Source organism: Gadus macrocephalus, chromosome 14 (assembly GCF_031168955.1).
Source record: "Gadus macrocephalus chromosome 14, ASM3116895v1".
Classification (NCBI taxonomy): Eukaryota; Metazoa; Chordata; class Actinopteri; order Gadiformes; family Gadidae; genus Gadus; species Gadus macrocephalus.
The window spans coordinates 930,025-952,470 of record NC_082395.1 but is presented as its reverse complement, the minus strand read 5'-3'; the positions used below and the strand labels follow the sequence as shown (position 1 = coordinate 952,470).

Genomic DNA, 22,446 nt, shown 5'->3' with positions numbered 1-22,446 from the left:
GTGTTCACCTGAGGACCCGGAGGACCATGAGGACCATGAGGAGGACCAGGAGGACCAGGAGGAGAAGTCAGCAGACTGAGGAGGAGGAGGAGGAGGAGGAGGAGGAGAGGAGGAGGAGGAGGAGGAGCAGACTGAGGAGAGGAGGAGGAGACTGAGGGGAGGAGGAAGAGGAGAGAGGAGAGGAGGAGGAGAGAGGAGAGAGGAGCAGACTGAGGAGAGGAGGAGGAGACTGAGGGGAGGAGGAAGAGGAGAGAGGAGAGAGGAGCAGACTGAGGAAAGGAGGAGGAGAGAGGAGAGAGGAGCAGACTGAGGAAAGGAGGAGGAGAGAGGAGAGAGGAGCAGACTGAGGGGAGGAGGAGGAGAGAGGAGCAGACTGAGGGGAGGAGGAGAGAGGAGGAGGAGGAGAGAGGAGCAGACTGAGGGGAGGAGGACCACCAGGAGGAGTGCCGGTCCTCGGCCCGCCGGGATCTGCTGCTGAAATGGCGTTCCAGAGTCGCTGCCTGAACCCACGGATGTGTTCCGGCTGCCGTTGGTGTTCCTGTTGTTTGCCAACATGTGTGCGCTCAGCGAAGGCCGGTGTTGGGTTCATTAGCGGCGGTCGGGGTAATAAACACAACTTCAGTTAAAGAAAACATCTGCTGAATGAGATAATTAGCACTTCAGATTAAAAACGAATTTGGGCAGACGGGACTTAAAGGAAGTGGGAGCCAGACTGGGCTGGTGCTAACGAATCATGAAACGGCCGCTAATGGTGAAAAGGAAACAGAAAGAGAAGTTCAGATCACTGGGCGGAGTTTATGAGAGGAAGACAGACCAGAACTATGGCGTGAAGACACCTTCCTCTATTAGTGAAGTGCAAAAACACACCATTATACGCCACACACACACACACACACACACACACACACACACACACACACACACACACACACACACACACACACACACACACACACACACACACACACACACACACACACACACACCAGCACCAACAACCAATATGGAACCCTATTATGTTGATTTATTCTGCAGGAGCATCAATAAGCTGAACTTTAGGAGTGATGGAGCAGTGAGCGAGTTTCTGATCCGACGCGCTGTGAGCACGCAGTGAAGGCTCTGCAGTCGTTCATGTTCACGGTGCCCCGTAGAGGAGCCGATGGAGACGGAGACGAAGGCAGAGTAATTACGGTGAGTGTTTAATTAGCTCTGCCTTGTGTAGCGAGGAGCTATAGCTGACCTTTGATGTGTGCAAACCCAGCCACGCAGCCGTTTTTATTGTAAGGAGGAAAGCTTGCTGCTGTGTACTTTTCAGATTAATTGGGGGTACTTTGTGAATTTCAATTAAAGTAAAAAAATAAAAATTTGACTCTGGATCCAATCAAATTAACATGTGTTTTCTATTCTTACAAAACAGTGAAATAGCACCACATGAGATTTATTTCACACATTAGTAGAAACTCTACCACACACACATTCTGCATGGCGGGGCTGGTGAATTACTTATTTCCCTGCGAGCTGAATTCTCGTTTCACGGCAGGGCTGGCTCCGTCACAGGAGGATCGTCATCCAGGGTTCAGGCCGGAAGAGATCTGGGGGAAAGCCTTTCAGCAAAGGTACCTTTCTCTGTTTATCAGATGCAACAGATGCTACATGAGAAGAACACGGCGACAGCTGCTTCAATCAATGGGAGCTGTAATTTATTGAACTGCCTGCAGCTTCCAACGTGTTTACAGGAAAGGTGAGCACAAATTCTTGTCGTGATATTTACTTCAATAAAATATTTCCCCACATGAATATGTATTTTCTAAGCTAGTAGCACCGTGTAATGGTCCAATCAACGAAGGGGTAATATTAGATATTAGGCCATTTTAATTTGATCAGTCTAGGTGTGCCATGCTGATTTGATAACGTTCTAAAGGTCTTGTTGACCAATCAGGTGCTGTGTCGGGTAATTCCCATGAGATAATTACAAATTCTGCCTAATCTATGACTAACCTTTTCCTTTCATGATCTAAACTAACGATTGTCCGCTCGCCTCTCTCTGCTTGTAGCGCTGTTTTCTCTCACATTCAGCGCCACCTTTCCGTCTCTTATTCCTCCTCAGGTATAAATGACAAAACCCCTCATTTATTTCCAACAAATAACCATTTATTCATCACACATTTACTGAAAATTACGGTTTATTGAAAGGGCACAGAAAGGTCAGATAACACAGATAAATGTAGCTAGGAATAACTACTCAGTGCATGGCACGTTCTCATGGAAACGACTCAGTGTGAGTCTCTGCTCCTAGCCCCCGTGTGTTAAAGGCATAGAGAGCTCTGAAATATTAAATGTTCAACAGTTGGCCAGCCAACTTGGTGCTATATATTTCAAAAATGTGGAGTAAATTAACCTTGCTACAATGAATGACAAATTATAGTCAAAGTTAAGTATTAATACTTTTTTTGTATTTTTGTATTTTTTTGTAAAATTGTGTTCTTACCACAATATACAGTGTCAGACCTCACCAGTGCAAAGGGATTTTACTAGAAAGTTCACACATTAAGAAAGCAGTGTCCTCGCTCAAAACAAAACACAACTAAAATCTATTTAGTAAACAACAGATGAACAATCATGAACGTTACCAGTGCCATTACTACCTCAAAAGAACTCTAGAATGCATGCCGTTTACTATGGGGTTTCCAAACAGGTGGTCAAAACAAAGGGCTTGATCAAATCATGGACAGTTTTAGTGTCCCTGCGGTCGCAAACAAGGTATGTATATGCAGGTTTGTGTGCACTCATGTCATGTTTCTCCATGTCTGTGTGTGCGTTGTGTGTGCGTGCTTAAGCGTGTGCTCTTTAAACATCTTCCAGATAATGCTAGGGTTCGGATTTCCATGGACAAGCTGTCCACTCAGTGGTCTGTGGTTGTGGTGGGGGGGGATTCATGTTGCTTTGTCTTTTTTGGTGCCGTCATCATCTACCTCCTTCCTGTCGTCTGGGAGAGCCGTGGTTATGTGTCCAATTTGCGTCGGGCTCCTCTGCTGTGAGAACAGAAGGAGAAGGACTCGCTGTGAGTGAGATGGCAACACAAGTATAACACAATGATAGTTTTACACTCAGGAAGCATTCTGTGATCCATCAGCTGGGGAAAATGAATTGCACCTTAATGATCAGACATGTTGGTTTAGCCAAGCTAAATTCTATTTTATTTTATTTTATTTTTGGTCATTATTCACACCTTTTTCTATTGTGAACTCCCCCAAAATTGTTCCCGATGTAAATTGGTTCCACAATGTCATTTTCCATAGCAAACCTTCTTGTATCTCCAGGGAGTAATTTGGCATTGTGTCTCCAGCTTCAGTGAGCGCTGATGCTCGTAGCTGGTAAGTAATGTTTATATCTCTCTCCCTTTGATTTTTTTATAAACTTTTTGTTTGTTGTCCTTAAACAATTATAGTAATTCACACTGCTTTGTGATGTGCTTTTGGGCATGCGGGAGAAATTCCCGGTGTGCAGGCAACTTAATGACTGAAGGACTTCATTAAAATTTTGTAAAAACAGACTTTTAATTGTGTTCAATGTTTGGTGAACTGGCTTAAGCTACCCGCAGTGTAGCTACAGGGTTTCCCGGACGCGTGAGATTTAGCATGGGAAAAATGTAGATGCATGTCTGTGTTGACATTTTGAATGCAGCTGTGTGATTTAATATGTGTAGTCAAATATTTGTTTCCTTTAGTTTGTCCAGTGGAGAGAGATTCTGTGGATTGTGTGTGACGCCAATGTTTTCTGTCTCCTCTTAAAAAAGGTATGCCTGTTGCCATGTGTTTTTGACATTGCTTATTGTATAAAACGCAAAATGAGTTGATGAAAAAGACAATTGATGCACTGTGTAATTTTTTTTTTTTGATTCTATTTTTACTACCTAATTGGTTTATATATCTTATATACTGTCTTTTTATTTAATTAATTTCTTTGAGACCGTTTGATGCTTTGCTACATTTTTATAATTTATCTTCCGCATGTTTTCATTATTAGTTAAAGAATATATTAAGCTAGCTTCAGTGAGCACTGACGCTCAGAGCTGAGTGGAGAGAGATTCTGTGGATGTTGTGGGACGCCCGTGTTCTTTGTCTCCTCTTAAAAAGGAGTAAACCCTCCTAACTCGACTCCTGTGTGTGCCTCACTCAATGTAAAAGACACCACGCAGAAACCCCTCGGTTACATTGGCATGATTGACTGCATTGCTTACATGTAGGATTTCTTTTTGTATAATAATATTGATTAATTACACTATGAAATACTATTATGAGAAGACTTTGTTTGACTTTCAATTGGTAGCAGTACTTTGTACAACTAAACGCAGTTTCTCTATTTTTACACGTAACATTACCACACAAGATATTTGTACAAATAGCAAAGTACGATACAATTAGATTCTCCATCTGTGTAAATACTTGGTTGATCCTGGTCTGGTGTCACTAACAACAGATCCCGAATGTACAGCAGAAGAAAGCCAGCACCTGCAGTGCGTTGGTATTGGTTGACCTCTGGGGCTTAGCGTCTCCATCTGACGGAGAACCACCATCTCCCACATGGAGGAGGCAGAAGGAACGGAGCAGGTCGCCTGGCCTACAGCGTCTCCATCTGAGGGAGAACCACCATCTCCCACATGGAGGAGGCAGAAGGAACGGAGCAGGTCGCCTGGCCTACAGCGCGCCAGCCGCCACTCAAACCAACACTTGTTCCGCTTGCTTTGACACAAATCATGTGTCTGCGTGTGTACAACACTTAATAAATCCAAGCGACCAATCCAAGAATATTTGTTTAGCGTCCATCGGTCTTTTGAGCGGAGGAGGTCTGAGAGACCGGGTCATGTGGATCCGCTGACGCTTTAGCTCCAGGCCCGTCTACGCTGACCAGCTACGGGGACCGTAGCTGGTCAGCGTAGATATGAATTGAAATTAGTTCAGAAAAAAAATAGCAGATGGGCTAGCCCTAACCCTGTTAGAAGATAAGTCAGTGGGCCACAACGTTATGATAAAAACAATATTTACTCGATGAAGCACATCACACTTGTGCAGTCCTATGCCACTAGCCTCCAACTGCCTGCGTCCCATTGTGTCTGCAGCCCGGGTGGAAAGTATCTCATCAACATTAACAGCACCTTCCCATGCAGGCAGGTCACTGCCGCCCCAACGTTTATTAGGGGTGAAACACACGCTGCCTTCTGCTTCTGCACTTACCTCGTGGTTACGCAGAACGCAACTCTGAAATCCAACTCTGAAAAAAACAATTTTCAGTTGTATTGTTCGTTCATGGAATCCTGCCCATCAACAAGACTTCTCCATCGTTTTGGAATGCGGTCATATTTTTTCATCTAACCACAACGACAATATAATTCCCATCAGCCCCGAGCACCAAATGCAGTTATTTGGACCAAAAAAAAATTGATTAAAAAGGTTTTGGTGGCGGTATGAGCAAAGGTATAACCTTTGCTCACACAACATGACAATAACCCCCACTCTAAAAGTTATACAAATGTAATTTATTATTTTTACTCTCCATGTCATAATCACACTAACGATATGGCTACGCATCGTCAGTGCCTGGTTTGTCGCCCCCTAGTGGTAGCAAGAGGGCGAGTGGTTCTTGACCTAAATGGTGCAACGAAATATGGGTCCACCTCGGGCCAAAGCTTTCCCTCCCCCCTGTTGAGGAGGAAGATAAAGAGAGTTCACAGGCATGTGGGGCTGCAGATAATACCCCTGCTGTGTTGTTTGTTGGCCGGGGGAGGGGGGGGGGGGTATGGTATTGAGGACATTAGCACACAAGCATGTCATACAATGTTGTGTCCTATGGTGAGGGCGCCTCTGATGGATTAAAAGTCACGGCGAGTTCAGTTTGCGGAGTGCTCCTCAATGCGCACACACACATCTGCTGTTAGGTGTGTGAGCTGCACATTACTCACTGTGTGCTCACAATGTAGTTTCCTAAGAGGTCCCTTCTGTTTGAGGGCAAAGCCCATCTAAGGCTTGTTCCCTTTAATAAGAAAGAAGCCAGGTCGGAGTAGGTTGGTTATGATTGGGTTTTCTTTAGGAGGTTCTCACTACCTGATGGTCAGACTCATAGATTGTGGAGGTTAACACTCATTTTAAAAAAGCCACACTTTGGCCTTTACTCTTCATTTCTATTCAGCCGCTTTAGGAGAGACGGTCCTCCTGGTTAATTGGCTCCATTAGCAAGGAGATGATTCTTTAGCTAAACCATTAAGCCAGTACAGCCTCAAAGGTCACAGCTTATGGGAAGTAGAACATCAGCAATGCTAAATACAATTAAATGAGCACAAGCGTGCACTTTAAAGAAGGTAACCTTTGGATGTACCATTGAGTGATTTAACTGACGCCACTATCCAAAGCAACTCCTACATCCGAGCTAGTGAATGAATTCCCGATTCTTCAGAGACAAGGAGGGGTGAAGCATCGTGGTCCTGGGACCACCGGTACGCCGCGGAGACAGACCACTGGAGGATGAACTCGGAAACCTCTCGCTCAGTCCATCCCTCCCCGATGGGTCATGGAGAATAACTGGGAGTAGCGGGCCGAGCCACTTTGTGCGAGGTGCAGGGGTGGCCGAGGGCATTAGTAGTGGGCCGAGCCACTTTGTGCGAGGTGCAGGGGTGGCCTGAGGGCATTAGTGGAGACACTATCAACAACCTGAGACGTAACGGAGGATGCAGGCATCCACGTCCGTACGCACCATCCTCCACGGAGGAAACTAACAGAACCATAAACCTCACTTTAGTCAAACAACTCTGGGTGTAATGACAAAGGTGGGACTCTGTCTTGCAAACATGCATCATTTTGTGTTTTGCAATTACCACAGCTTGTATAGCTGAGTGCCATCGCTCGCGGCTGACTTTAATGATAAAAGTGTCAATTTATACCTCAGCATCATCATTGTTTTTGGATTGTCCTTGATTAGCTAATAAAATAAACACACGATAGGCCTACTTATGTTTCGATTTGTGAAAGATAAACCATCAAAAGCTACAATGGAGATTGCTAAAAAGATTATAAAAGACGACATTTAACCAAGACGTTTATGATTATCTTGCTCAGGGGTGATCCTATAGTCGTCTTTTCGGATGCAACTTGTGTGGTCTAACAGAGCAGGGGACCCTGCCCAGGTAGGGAGAACCTCCTAAAGAAACCCCAATCATAACCAACCTACTCCGACCTGGCTTCTCTCTTATCAGAGAGCGCCGTGTGTATCAATAGCGGGCGGGTGGCGGCCCGGGAGGCGTGCCACAGAGCACCCGCCTCAGCCCCGTGGCGTAACGATGACAGAGTACTGACAACACTGGTACAGCTCATCCTACAGGGACCCATGCAAATCAATGCTGATATTACTGTATTCTAGGGCATCCACTGTCCTACATGGTAAATACATCAAGGAGGATGGATTTCAACAGGATGTGTGCTCCATGTGTTGAAAGGAAATGCACAGAATAATTAAGAATGTGTGCGTATAAGTGGCGGTTTCTAAAAACACTTCATTTCCTTCTTTCTACGCACTCATATTTCAAAGGTTGCTTTATTGAATGCAATACCTCAGTATATACTCAGTGGATGCTCAGTACCCCAGTATTACTGAACCCTGATATATGGTTTGTGTTTGTTTTCCTGCCTATGCATCTGCTGCCTTGCTTATTTCCAACACTAAGTAATGAGTGCTAACAGAAAGTGATTGCGTCAGCTCTTCCCCCGGCCGACCTAAAGCCTGAAACCTCCGCATGTGAGCGAGCAAACGTGTAAAGCTGCACCACGATGTTCTCATGCACCTTCCTAGAGCTTCAGTCTCCAGAGGCGCCCCTGGACCATGAATAATATATCTCTCAGCACATCATCCACACATCTTTAATTTGCTCTTGATTTGGCAGCCAACAGAAGCATCCTTTGTCTGGATTAAATGAAGCCTAATTTACCTGATGACTCTCAGGCAGCGTTCTGCTCTCCAGGATCGCCTCCTTGGTTTGATTTGGGAAACAGTCGCGGCCCGTCTACAGGGGCAGAAGAGGAGGTTCAGTGTTACACTCTGTACACACTTCACGGGTTAAATATCCTGGAAAGTGAGCGTTTTTGGTTTTCGGAATGTGGTCTCAAGTGGTCTCTTGCTGCCGTTTCCGTTTCCTGGTGCAAAAAAAAAGAAAGATTTGGAAAGTCCATTTAATTTACCCTCTGCATCAGACATGCAGGCAGGTTTTTCCGTTGGATGCTTATGTGCATCTAATAGAACGGCACACCCTCAGCGCCGATGTCATAGCACATATCACACATACTTCCTGATAACGGCACGAGGGACTAATCAACCCCAGGGCTTGTGCCTCAAATGTGAAAAATGTGGTGTATTTGGGATGAGGATCAGGATTATTGACTCAAGCATCCAGATTGACAATGACATTTCATTTTCACCAAAGTACATCATGGTGCAATTATAAGACTAACAGGCGAACATTAAAAGCCCACAGTCCCAATAAACAGTCCACCAGTAAACAAAACACTCCATTAGAGCATTAGCTCGAAAAGCTGCTGTTGTGCCTCCATCCTGTGTTGAAGTGCTTGTTGGGGGGGGGGGGAGGATTCGCTGGATCTTCTGAACGCGGAGAGGCGGCAGCGATGGTAATCGGTGAGAGGCTGGTATCTATAAACAGCTCTTCACCCTGTAAGCAACGGGACTTTTGTGGTTCGACGGGACTGATAGAGCTTGCTTTCCTGGAATAGTCGAGTTAGGAGGAGAGAGCCGAGGGAGGAAGACCTGGTGTTATCCTAGGAGGGAGGAAGACCTGGTGTTATCCTAGGAGGGAGGAAGACCTGGTGTTATCCTAGGAGGGAGGAAGGCCTGGTGTTATCCTAGGAGGGAGGAAGGCCTTTTCCAGCCTTTGCTCCCAGCTGGTAGGCACGCCATTCTGCTTCTGGGTTCCATTTTTATTTGCTGAAGATCCGCGGTCCTCGCTCGAAGAGAACAGCACACAACAAATAAACGCCTTCCAATTACAACCGGGGAGAGTCAAATATTTGTTTCTGAACTCGGAGCGTGTTGATACGCCTAGGACTTAATGCGTTCTCCAGGTTTCCTGCCACTGGTCCCGTGTACGTTCCAGGGCCCATGCCAGTCCCCGACGGGTGTTAGCAGGGCTCCGCCGCTAACCGCGCCGACGCTAACCGCTCCGCCGCTAACCGCTCCGCCGCTAACCGCTCCACCGCTAACCGTTCCGCCGCTAACCGCTCCACCGCTAACCGTTCCGCCGCTAACCGCTCGGCGCTCCGCCGCTCGGCGCTCCGCTGCTCGGCGCAGGGCTACCCCAGGACCAGCCCTCGGCAGGACGCCGCCTTTTGACGCCAACACAAATCTGATTATAATTACCCTGGACCAACCACCCATATGTTGATTAGCATATCTAGACTCGCTCTCTAGACACCCAACAAGTGTTCTACTAGCCTAACTTTACCTTGACATTGGCCTCTCTGGTAAATAACAGCATTGCCGTGGCCTGATTAATAAGTTCTGTTCCTCTGGGAGCTATAGAAATGGGCCAGTGCACACGCGACAGGGCCCCCAGAGACCGTATTCATTCATCATTGTTATTGGCCTTATCTCACCCAGGATGAGGCATTAATATGCATATTCTCCCTGCTTGGGGCAAGCTGCAGCACTGTATAGCAGTGTGTTTAGAAGCCCTTTAAAGTCTGTGAACAATCTGTTCATTTCTTAATTTGTGATATAATTTGTTATAGTTATATTCTGTAGCTTTGAGCCATCCTATTGTGAAATCACATGATGGCTCTGGTTTTTACAGAATATATTAAAAACTGATATTTGACCAAAGAAATTTGGTCCGTCGATAACAGCAAAATCGTCTAAAATTACAGATTATTATCTTTCATTTTTAAATTTATATTGAGAAAATGATTCTGGCTCTTAGGATTTGTCTCTCTCTACTTCCTCTGAGCCAGCAGGAAGAAAAGGGGAGATGGTGGTCATGAGGAAAGTACAATATCTGCGTCTCCTGCCTCCAATGTGTCCCTTCTTATCTCGATCAAAAAGCCTCTCCCTCTCCGAGAAGGATTTTCCCTTTTTACCAGCTTGCCAGAAAGATGTCATCAATTATAGTACACCAGCGAACATTGTTTTTGGCAAGATTTCATTACGGAACAACCTCTTTGACGGCTCTTCCGCAAAGAGTAATTTCCTCCGGAGATGGCATGCGCCTCAACACATCCCATCTTCTGAGCTTCACCGACGGACCCAGGACGGGTTATTGATAAACAAGTTGGAGGAAACCCATTCAGTCTTTCTGTCTTCAGTTTGCATCCCTCCCATCCGCTTAAAATCATTAAACCCTCTAGGAGCCATGCAACCAATCACGCGTTTGGCAAGCTCAGCATCCCTGGTCTAAGGTAGAATGCGGTTCTACGCTGAATGGAAACGCAATTCAATGGCTGCCTCTGAATAGGATAATCTGTTGAGTTGGGCACGATGATGGCCGTTTGTTTCAGCCACTATTCATGAGTCCCAGAGCAACAGAACTGCTCACCATGCTCCAGTGGGATTGGGAAATAGGGTTTGTGTGTCTGGTGTGTCTACAAACAGACTCCTTCTCCCTCTTCAATGACGCTGCTGCTTTGAGGGAAGTGCGTAGGTGATTCTACACGATGTGAGCGAGCCGCAGCCAGCTCTCCATCTCTACACTGCACTAGGAGGTCCACATGTGTTTTATAACCGTTGTTCAGATTACAAAACCCAAATTATCACCGAAGCCATGGAAACAGCTAAATGTTTGCGTTCTGAAACTGAACGGAGGAAACCAGCAGTAGAAACGGGCTGTTTGGAGCCCGAAGAGAAATCCAACGAACAGATGAAGCTGATTGGCTCTGGACCCGGTCATTACAGTTTAATTACTCCGAGGGCTCACCTTCTCCATCTGGCAGGCCGGGAGGCTGCCGTTCTCTTTCCTCGTTACGCCCGTGTCCCCGGGCGCCTGGCTGGGCTTCACCAGCCTCCGCACTTTGGAGATATCCTGAAACACGTCGAGAAACAAAGGCAACAAACAGTTACTCTTTGAGGTTAAACGGCATGATGTCGTCTTTGCTGCTTAATTATACTTTCATCTGGGATTTGGTTATCAAAGAAATCAAAAACACAAAATGTAATTATGTCGAATTATAATTTACATTGTGGCAGAATAATATCTGAATACATTACAAATTATTTTTAAAAAGAGATAACATCTTGTTTTCGATGTGATCAAGGGGAAAGAGCATTGATTGATGACACTGGGACTTTTAACACGACGGAGAGAGGTCGGCTCATGACCTCAAACATATCAAATGTGAAGCGTAGCTTTAGCAGACAGTGCACCCCTGGTAAAGAGTTAGCATACAGTGGACCCCTTGTAAAGAGTTAGCAGACAGTGGAGCCCTGGTAAAGAGTTAGCATACAGTGGAGCCCTGGTAAAGAGTTAGCAGACAGTGGAGCCCTGGTAAAGAGTTAGCAGACAGTGGAGCCCTGGTAAAGAGTTAGCAGACAGTGAAGTGGGTCTCTTCACCCCCCCCAGCTTCCGTTTCTGCCGTTTTTGTTCGACTGATCAATGCACAGCCCATATGAGTGGGTCCTCGTGGGCTGAACACCCATCACTTCAACTGGTGTTTGTTTGGCCTTGAGACTGGAATCCTGATGGCTGATGGCCAACGTACTGAATTAGACAATAACAACATATTGTGTTACTACAAATAGGCCAGTGGGTTAAACACTCCTATCCTTCCGGAATTAAATATCAATATAGTTATTGGGGGAATCCAGCGCTACGGTATTACCAAAAGCAGAGAAAGAATTTCCCCCTAAAAAGGGATGAATAAAAGACTTAACTTAACTTTAACTTAATCATTAAGTTTCTACAAAGGATGTTCTTTTACACCTCGCCCACCTTTCATACCAACAACAGCACATCCCACAGACCCTGCAAGTTTCCACCCCCTGTGAATCGTCTTTGAGTGGTGTGGGTAAACAAGGCTGATTGGCCGTGTCATTTGAACACGAGGTGTGCGCTGATGTCTCTCAGTGTTTGCAGCTTCCTCTCCCTTCTCCTCCACATCAGAGGATCCGCGGCAGAAGAGTCGACTTGGCTTTTCTCTCAAAGCAACTCTGCCATTGCAGCCCCTTCTTTCTGAATCATTTTATTCCACACACAATCCTTAACTGGGTCAAAAATGGCCTCCTGAGAACTTAAGTGATACAGTGGCAACATGAGGCGAGAGCGCCTCAAACCGTCACTGTCAACACCGCTCTCGTTTTGTCAGCTGACGACATATCTTCCAGAATATTCACTGAACTAGGAAGCACTTGAGAAAGTGGCCATTTTGGGGCTTCAGAGGATCATCCATTATTACTTAGCTTTAAAAGCTCCCGCCCTGAATAAACAGAATCCGACTCCGGAGTTTAAAACCAAGCGATGCACCTCGAGAGGCTGAGGTTTAGAACGGCTAGGGGAGGTTCCTCAGCACCTCGCAAAGCAGAGTATATAACAGTTTAATAAATCGGTTGGTTAAACGACATAGCAGCAGAAATCAACATGAAACAGTTACTACTATAGTCTACGAAGTACGTTTTTAAAAAAAAATGCAAATTTTAAATGCTTCTTCCACCAAAAATATAGCTCCTCATGCAGCAAAACAAACCAGAGATGCTTTTAAGGTGCAGTTTGTAGCATTATCGACGTCTAGAGATGAGGTTGCGGTTGCGCCCAACTGAACACACCCACCACCTCACCCCTCCCTCTCCAACAACAGAGATGCTACGATGCCCTGTATGGTGCCAGGTACTTCCACAAATATATTGTCCTGTGCAAAAGCATCGAGTAGCCAAGTGTCATGTGATGAGGACCCTCGATAGAGACTGACTAGACGGGATGGAGTCTGTAACACAAGGGGTCATGGCTTACAAGTAAGATTGCGAATTTGATTAGTTATTTGAAGCATTATTGTTGGGGTATTTTAAACTACCTTCGAGCCATCAGAATCAAGATCAGAAATCCAGGACCGGAACCATCCGTTTTATAACCATGCAAACAATGACCCGCCGGTCAGAAAGTTAGCTGGTTAACTTGTAACACCAACAACGAGGGAGGCTCCCACCAGTCCTATGTTCACACGATGATCAAAGCAAAGATTATTAAAATCGATCTTGAAGTTCCACAACATACAGCATCAGCTCCTGGCCCATGAACACCCCCACAACCCCCGTGATACCCTAACCCCCCCCCACAACACCCAGTCCGTGGCTGAGATGTCTGCCACGCTTATATTTCCTGAGACAAGGAGACCATCAGGAGAGGGCGGCGGGGAGGGGAGCACGCGGTATCTCCGCAGGCTTCGAGAGCCATCATCTCTCGTTACGGAGATGGAAAACGGCGCTTTATCAGACCAGGAGGACCGCCTCTCGCCAAGGCCGTTAAACATGAAGCAGCCTCTGCAGCCGTCCTGCTGATCTCTGCAGCTCGCTCTAATGAATCTCTCGACAGCACGTTGGTGTGCGTGAGTGCGTGAGTGTATAAGGTAAGGCTTTGGTAAATGCTCTGCTTATCTGTAGTGTTGTATTTACCAGAGCTTAAAGGCCATTACAGTAACTCACACTTCAGACATTAGGCTGAAAGAGGGCGGCGGTATGCTCTGGAACAAATAGATCTACCCTTATCCACTTTGGGATTCCCAAAAAACAACACAAATCAAACTATGGGAAAAGATTTGAGTTTGATGGTGCAACTTGTATTATTATTATTATCCAGAGAAAGCAAACCCACTTTCCGCTGGGTCCCACTTTAGAAGAATCATCTTGGGAGAAACACTTAAGAGTTGAAGGTTGCAGTGTGCTTTTATGATTGACTATCAACTAAATAATTGCCTTTTGATTACCATCAGACATACACACGTGATAAGTCATGCACTCAGCTACTTTTCACAAGTATTAAACTCTTGATAGATGGATAAATACGCAGCAGAAGCAAGGATAACCGATTTAATTATGTTCTGAAGCAAGCTGAGCGCGCTCCTGCTGTTTGGCAGAATAATAAAGCACAGCGTACGTCTTCAAAGAGCTGAGGGCATGACATTTGCTTTCCTGCGAGTCCAAACTCTACAATGAGCCTTATTCTGCCCGCACCGTCCGGGTCGTCTTTGTACTCGTTAATATCGCTGGATTATTATTTTTTGGCAGTGATTTAAACGAATTGCTCCCCCGTCCCTACACCCCGCCACAACCCTCACCCCCCGACAACAACACCTTCACCCCCCCTCCGATCCCACGCAGCGCAGCAAGGGCTGGGAGTCACCTTCCTACAGCAGGCTCCCCTGAATCAATCACAAGGGACCAGTCTCCAGCATCAGGGCAATTACGGCGAGCGCGTCCTCTACAGGCGGCCCGAGGGCAGCTGACTCCAGAACAGCCAGCCATGTCTCTGTAACGCCGTCATCAATAGACGGCGGCTGACTCCAGAACAGCCAGCCATGTCTCTGTAACGCCGTCATCAATAGAGGGCGGCTGACTCCAGAACAGCCAGCCGTGTCTCTGTAACGCCGTCATCAATAGAGGGCGGCTGACTCCAGAACAGCCAGCCGTGTCTCTGTAACGCCGTCATCAATAGAGGGCGGCTGACTCCAGAACAGCCAGCCGTGTCTCTGTAACGCCGTCATCAATAGAGGGCGGCTGACTCCAGAACAGCCAGCCGTGTCTCTGTAACGCCGTCATCAATAGAGGGCGGCTGACTCCAGAACAGCCAGCCGTGTCTCTGTAACGCCGTCATCAATAGAGGGCGGCTGACTCCAGAACAGCCAGCCGTGTCTCTGTAACGCCGTCATCAATAGAGGGCGGCTGACTCCAGAACAGCCAGCCGTGTCTCTGTAACGCCGTCATCAATAGAGGGCGGCTGACTCCAGAACAGCCAGCCGTGTCTCTGTAACGCCGTCATCAATAGAGGGCGGCTGACTCCAGAACAGCCAGCCGTGTCTCTGTAACGCCGTCATCAATAGAGGGCGGCTGACTCCAGAACAGCCAGCCGTGTCTCTGTAACGCCGTCATCAATAGAGGGCGGCTGACTCCAGAACAGCCAGCCGTGTCTCTGTAACGCCGTCATCAATAGAGGGCGGCTGACTCCAGAACAGCCAGCCGTGTCTCTGTAACGCCGTCATCAATAGAGGGCGGCTGACTCCAGAACAGCCAGCCGTGTCTCTGTAACGCCGTCATCAATAGAGGGCGGCTGACTCCAGAACAGCCAGCCGTGTCTCTGTAACGCCGTCATCAATAGAGGGCGGCTGACTCGAGGTCTGCATGTCTCTGTAACGTTTGTCAGCGTACATCATGAGCGTTGGCAGACAATAACTTAATTAGCGCGCTATCGATGCCGCAGCGTGTAATTGTGGTGGGAAGCGATCCTAACTGGCTGCTTGTGTCTGTTTGGCTCAGGCTGACGATGAGAGAGAGAGATCGTCTGGAATGAACTCGTCTCCTTCTGCGTTTTTCTCCCCCCTGGAATGTAGGCTGAGAGGCGTCAGTACTGAGGCTGAGAGGCGTCAGTACTGAGGCTGAGAGCCATCAGTAGTGAGGCTGAGAGGCTGAGAGGCGTCAGTACTGAGGCTCAGAGGAGTCAGTACTGAGGCTGAGAGGCTGAGATGCGTCAGTACTGAGGCTGAGAGGCTGAGAGGCGTCAGTACTGAGGCTGAGAGGCTGAGAGGAGTCAGTACTGAGGCTGAGAGGCTGAGAGGCGTAACGGTTCAGGGCTTAGTGGAGGCTGCTTTGTGAGACTGCTTTGTGAGGCTGCTTTGTTGAGGCTGCTTTGTGAGGCTGCTTTGTGAGGCTGCTTTGTGAGGCTGCTTTGTGAGGCTGCTTTGTGAGGCTGCTTTGTGGAGGCTGCTTTGTGGAGGCTGCATTGCGGGCCGTGCGGTGAAACTGGTTGGTGACAGCGGTACGACGAAACGATGATGATCAGACAGAGATGTAAAGAGGAGAAGAAACCTCTTGCTGGCCCCCACGGGCGGGCGGGGGGGGGGGGGGGGGGGAGGGGGTGTGATAGTTGCACTGATGAGAGAAAAGCCTCTTAAAGAGAATTTCTCACCAGGATCATGGATGGCAGATAGGGCACAAGGTTCTTACAGTCGGTTTGATGAGTTAAAAGCGACTACAACAGATGCATTTCAGGAGAAAGAAGAAGAATAAGGAAGCTAAGGACATCTCTGTGGTTGGGGAACAGGGCGAGGAGTAGATGGGAGTAGAGAGGATTCAGAGAAACAAGAGGTGACCAGAGCTCTGAGGGACAGCGGAGTTCACGACGTTCCACTGAGGGCTGTTAACAGTGATCTGTAGTGAAGTAAATGGTCTTTGAAATAAATGACCGAAATAAACTTTTTGGCGGGAAACCTAAATCCAATGTGAAAGGGTTTTGCATAAAACCTGTTCCTTCGAATAAAGCTTCCTTTGACTGCTCTAGGGAAGGCATTTGGGTGCTGTAGATGTTTGTGAGGAACACCTTATTAAGAGCAGCTGATGGCCCCAGTGTTTCCACCAGGCTGAGAGCTTAAGACTCCATCGCCAAGGAGACGGACGGCGCTAAAAGACCGCCGCTTGGTCCAGGACATGTCCATGTTTCCGGCGAGTTCTTTGACTGTCTTTGCCCCATTGTTATATCTAGTCATTGTTTCCACGGCGATGTCTCTCTGAAGGATGATATCCAGGACATCTGGTTGACAAATAGTCACTTAAATTGAAGTTAATGACGCTGAGTGCTTCATTGATATTGCAGAAAGGGTATTATGGGAGCTCTGATGTGCAGCGAGGTGAACTCTCTGGCATGGTATCAGCCTCCATTACACCGTGCTGGGACTTACAATTCATAACGAATCTAATCAAAAAGTTCCGTAACCATGAACAGGGGACACATTACAGAGTCTGACGTGAAGTCAGTCTGATGGGTCGCTTCACTCGTCAGACGTCACTGGGACGTGGATCTCATTGTGTCATGCGGTCGTACCAAAGCATCCCAAAGCCTGGCCTGTTGTAGACCTTCTCTCTCATGCTATGCTTGGCGATGCTCATGTTTCTGCCTCACACTGCTGTAATGAAATAGGTAATTGGTTTCGACAGAAACTGACTACAGGAGAAGAAAAACAGATATTCTTTGGGCTAAGGCACAGAGTATGCAAAACATTTGTAATGAAACACTATCATATAATGGCTTGTGCTTGTCAGAGAGTTATGTACCATGGTTTGGCTTCCTATAAAAACAGCAATGAGGAACATGTCAGGTACTGGCAAAGATAACAATATTTGGTCTGCAGTTGCTTAGTGGTAGTCGTACAATTGACAAACCAAATCATATCTGTGTGGTTCCGTAATATGAAAGAAACAAAACCAATTAGCACAAGGCTGGATGGCACAACACTTCTCATCAGACTTTAAGATGCAGATCTTTGGCCCAAAGTGGTAAAGAAAAAGAAGAAGCTTGATGTGAGTAACAAGGTGAATCATTTCGGCGTCGCTGGTACCTTGGCGTGGGGCTGCTGGTAGGTGACTCTGGAGCTGTTGATGAGCGGAGAGTATCTGAACAGCTGGGCCGAGCTGGCAGGGAAACGATGGCTGCCGCCGTTGTGCTGGTTCTGCAGGACGGCCGAGAAGCAGATGTGGACCGTGTCCTTCAGGGCCTTGAGCTGAGACTCCTGGTGGGGAGGAACAGGACATACCGCTCAGGAACCGGCCCCTTTACATTCACTTTCACTTTCGCTTACTCTTCCTCTCAGAGAGGAAGATAGTAAACCTCTTTTACAGAGAGTCTCTGTAGAAGAGGTTTACTATTCAGGGCAACCTATTCTCTCCAAAGAGAAGCATAGAATCAGTGCGATTCGTTTTGTTTCTGTGATGGCTAATTTAGCTGGTGCAGGCAATGACAAGAGGTGGCAGCCGGGCCTAGGTGACCCATTATAAACTGGTAAACAACCTAGAGACCTGTACAATGATACGGGCCATGGAAGGTACTGTGAGTGTCCCAAGATAATTGAGTGTAAACAATTCTCTATATATACAGTATTTGGCCATTGCATATTTTTTGTGTATCGATCGAGGTCTGAGGTCTTTGTTTGCACATCAATCCGAATCTTGAATAAAAACAAGCAAAGAAAAACACATTTTTATAGCGATGCCTGCTGCTGGTACGTCGGAATACAATAGTTATATTTATTTTATTCAATGTTTTTATCCTACCCACACCCCAAGAAAATATGAGGAACAGCATCAGTTTCAGAAGGCTAGTCTGCATATTGAGAGAGGGGGAGAGAGGGAGAGGGGGAGAGCTGAGAGCGAAGAGGGATATAGAGGGAGAGGGATGGTGGTTGGCGAGTTCCATTCACCTTGTCCAGCGCGGTCTTCTCCAGCTGCTCCTTGGCTATTGTTAACCTGTGCTCCAGATCCATGAGCTGCTGCCCCTGAGAGAACACAGTTTATTATAAACAGCTTTACTCACTTTGTTAAACCTTCTCACCTCCACCATCAGACCAAACACGCAGAATAACACTTTTTTTTCAGAATAATACTTTTTGTGAATATTTTGTTGAATTGCCTTGGTCCGACACTTTAGGGGTCTTTTATGAATACATTTTCCGATAATACTGTGTGCAGGCTACTGTTCTTTCTCTGGTAATGGTCGGGATAATTTAACCCATCGATCAATACAAGTCCTTCAGTCTTTTAGAATATCCAGCGGAACAATTATTTAATCCTTTCCCCAGGTAACGACTTTTACATTGTGTGGCAAATGTGTAACCGTCTGGTTCAGAAGCTTAGAAAGTACAAGGTTCAGGAGACGCACACCCCCCGCAACACAAAGTACAAGGTTCAGGAGACGCACACCCCCCGCAACACAAAGTACAAGGTTCAGGAGACGCACACCCCCCGCAACACAACATCACCTAAGCCCCTTTATGTGGGGAGTGTATTACAAGGACTTGAGATCACTCTGCTCAACTAGAAAAAGGCTTTGGAGAAACCAGCTGCGGCACATTTACTGTTCACTGCGTGGGACTAAGAACAAGACTTATTTCCACTAAGTAGGTAGTGCGCGTGGACGCGTTGGTGCCTTGAGAAGAACATTTGTCATATTACCAGACTCTGAAGAGGGCCAAGGTAGGTGAGAGTTGGTTACAGCCGCACTTTAATCCATGAAACCAAGCACACACACGGAAAAGGCCTTCAGTCGCCCTCACCCATGAGATCTTATAATAAAACCGACGGAGGTCTGTGAAAGGTCTCCAATTACATGTATGGATTAATTCATCCAGCAAGAATGGGTATGATATTTATTACAGAAGGATGTCGTTTTTTCGCCACCACGGCAGTCATCACCGGCCTTGGAAGGGATCAATGAACTTAACAATGTGAGATTTTATGTTGGATCTTTAGTGGCCTCTAACAATGATATAGAGCAGAGCTCCCCCTGGAGAAGCCAAGGTCAGACGGCCTAGGAGGCAGCAGGCGGGGGTCCCAGGACCAAGCCTCAGGGAGCCTCCGGGGGTGGCACTCTGATTGATGGCTGGATGAAAGTTCTCTGCGTTTATATGGTTCTGGATGTGATGGGGCCGTAGCTCATCTCTCTCTCCGCATGCACTGAGGTGAGGGAATCTGTTGCAGAGCTCAATAAAAGGACGTCAGCAACAGCCCGCTTTCGGAGGGTTTTCTATGGCCTGATGGATCAGGTTTTAATGCACTGCCAAATCCCCAAAAAGGTTAAGACAACACTTTGTTTTCAGGGAGGCCAGCGTCTCTAGCGAGAAGGGAGACAACGATTGTTTCTCGGAGTATAGCGGCAATCCGTCGCTGTCAATTTAAGTCATCGGGTAAATGTAAGAAAGCGGCGTGGTGAAACAATCTTATCCAGAGCAAGTGTTTGGCACGCGCGGCTGGTGAAGACCGCAGGTCAGACCGGAGCGGTCGATGGCGATCTGAGACCCACTCTTTGTTAACTGGTCGCATCAGAACATTGATACGGAGGTCTCTGTGTTCTCCAGGGAGATTAAAGAGCTGAGATGAAAATACCATATTATAGAACACCGACATTTCTTCCAAAGATGGCTATCGAGTTCACACAATAATGTGTTGAACGCTCTGTGTTCCCGCTGTATTTTCAAATGAGCGATGTGTTTTCATACGTGTCCCATATGTTTTCATATGTGTTTTCATATGTCTTTGGGTGGGTGTTAATAATTGTATGTGTTGATATGTGTTTGGGTGAATGTGTTCAGTTGTGTGTGTTTTCATTTGTTTGTGTGTGTGTGGGGGGGGGGGGCTCTGTGTGTGTGTGTGTGTGTGTGTGTGTGTGTGTGTGTGTGTGTGTGGGGGGGGGGGTCTGTGTGTGTGTGTGTGTGTGTGTGTGTGTGTGTGGGGGGGGTCTGTGTGTGTGTGTGTGTGTGTGTGTGTGTGTGTGGGGGGGGGGGGGGTCTGTGTGTGTGTGTGTGTGTTCAGTGGGTCTGTTTGGATGCCCTGAAGATGAGAGGCTCTCAGGTTAAAGTAGCCCTCCTGCCCCCCCCCCCCCCCCCCCCCCCCCCCCCCCAGAACAGGGACCAGAACAGGGACCCCATTAGAGGAGGAGGAGGAGGAGGAGGAGGAGGGGGGGGAGGAGGAGGAAGAGGAGGAGGAGGAGGAGGGGGGGGAGGAGGAGTATGAGGAGGAGGAGGAGGAGGAGGAGGAGGAGTAAGAGGAGGAGGAGGAGGAGGAGTAAGAGGAGGAGGAGGAGGGGGAGAGGAGGAGGAGGAGGAGGAGTAAGAGGAGGAGGAGGAGGGGGGAGGGGGAGGAGGAGGTTATGGGGTGGGTCAGTGGGGCACCACAGGAGTCACTCAGAGGGACACGCTCACGCCCACCAAACTGCCAACTCCTATCACTGACAGAGAGAGAGACAGAGAGACAGAGAGAGAGAGAGAGAGAGGGAGAGGAGAGAGAGAGGGAGAGAAACAGAGAGCTGTGTCTGGGCCGCGGTTGATGGCGTGTCTGTGCTCTCGTGTCATGACAGATTCAGAGGAGGAGACGTCCTGTCCGGCTCAGAGCTGCTCGCTCTGGAGGAGTTTTAGTTCTTCTACAAACTTTAGTCCATCAACAGAGCTCCTGATTGGCCCGAGATAACAGAAACCATCACTGAACAGCCTTGTGTCTGTGATGAGGTGATGGGTTCAGTGTCTCCATCTCTAGTTATCCCGGGATCACACCTGCTTCAAATTCAACTCAGCACATGATTGTGTTTATTCTATTATGGAAATTGCATTTCGTGCATTAAAAAGCTTATTCCATGACCTCTCAGGAACACATTCTAGAAGATTATGGTTGAATAAATAAGGGAAACTGAGAAAGAGAAATTATCTATAATTGAGGAAAAAGTTTTGATTCATTTCTGCTCCACTTAAAAGCTGCTGTAGGTAAGGTTTTAGAGCTGTAATTTAAGTGTAATTTGTTCCAAATGCCAAAGCCATCCGTCAGTGATTAGCATTGAAATGCCTGGTGAGGATCTCCGTTGTGGCCGGCTGCCTCAGCATGAGACCCTTCCATCCAGACTCCTTCACTCTCTGTCAGACTGAGCTGTCCCCTGGAGCCACCCAGGGTTCATCAGAGCTCTCCCCAGCTGGGGGGGGGGGGGGGGGGGGGGGGGGGGGGGGGGGGGGGCGTTACTCTCGCTCGCGTTACGTCTGAAACGGACAGATCTGGCAGACATCTGTTTGTGACGGAACCGAATCGACGTCTGTAAGAGTGAACCGCTATGACAGACTGGGTGTGTTTGATACTGGGTGTGGTTTGATACTGGGTGTGTTTGATTACTGGGTGTGTTTGATACTGGGGTGTGTTTGATACTGGGGTGTGTTTGATCATGGACGGAGGTGCGTTTTATAATGGACTGAGGTGTGTTTGATGGTGTGTTGGATGATGTGTTTGATGATGGACTGAGGTGTGTTTGATGGTGTGTTGGATGATGTGTTTGATGATGGATTGGGGTGTGTTTGATGATGGATTGGGGTGTGTTTGATGGTGTGTTGGATGATGTGTTTGATGATGGATTGGGGTGTGTTTGATGATGGATTGGGGTGTGTTTGATGGTGTGTTGGATGATGTGTTTGATGATGGATTGGGGGTGTGTTTGATGATGGATTGGGGTGTGTTTGATGGTGTGTTGGATGATGTGTTTGATAATGGACTGAGGGTGTGTTTGATGGTGTGTTGGATGATGTGTTTGATGATGGATTGGGGTGTGTTTGATGATGGACTGAGGTGTGTTTGATGATGGATTGGGGTGTGTTTGATGATGGATTGGGGTGTGTTTGATGGTGTGATTGATGATGACTGGGTTGTGTTTGATGACGTGTTGTCTGGGCGAGACACCAC

The 22,446-nt window shown here is 47.3% G+C and overlaps 1 protein-coding gene across 2 annotated transcripts in view; it reads right to left on the bottom strand.

The window, feature by feature from the left end:
- Window positions 1–2,129: 2,129 nt before the first annotated feature.
- The window catches only part of luzp2 (leucine zipper protein 2), a 113,883-nt gene continuing 93,566 nt past the window's right edge, over window positions 2,130–22,446 (bottom strand). The window contains exons 8-12 of one of the 2 annotated variants that reach the window (XM_060071286.1): window positions 18,438–18,512; window positions 17,580–17,750; window positions 10,964–11,068; window positions 7,976–8,050; window positions 2,130–3,032 (exon numbers count right to left, since the gene is read on the bottom strand). In XM_060071286.1, the coding sequence (XP_059927269.1) occupies window positions 2,934–3,032; window positions 7,976–8,050; window positions 10,964–11,068; window positions 17,580–17,750; window positions 18,438–18,512 (525 nt within the window). In that variant the 3' untranslated portion in view covers window positions 2,130–2,933. The remainder of the gene's footprint in view (window positions 3,033–7,975; window positions 8,051–10,963; window positions 11,069–17,579; window positions 17,751–18,437; window positions 18,513–22,446) is intronic. The other variant, XM_060071287.1, reaches the window with a different exon arrangement.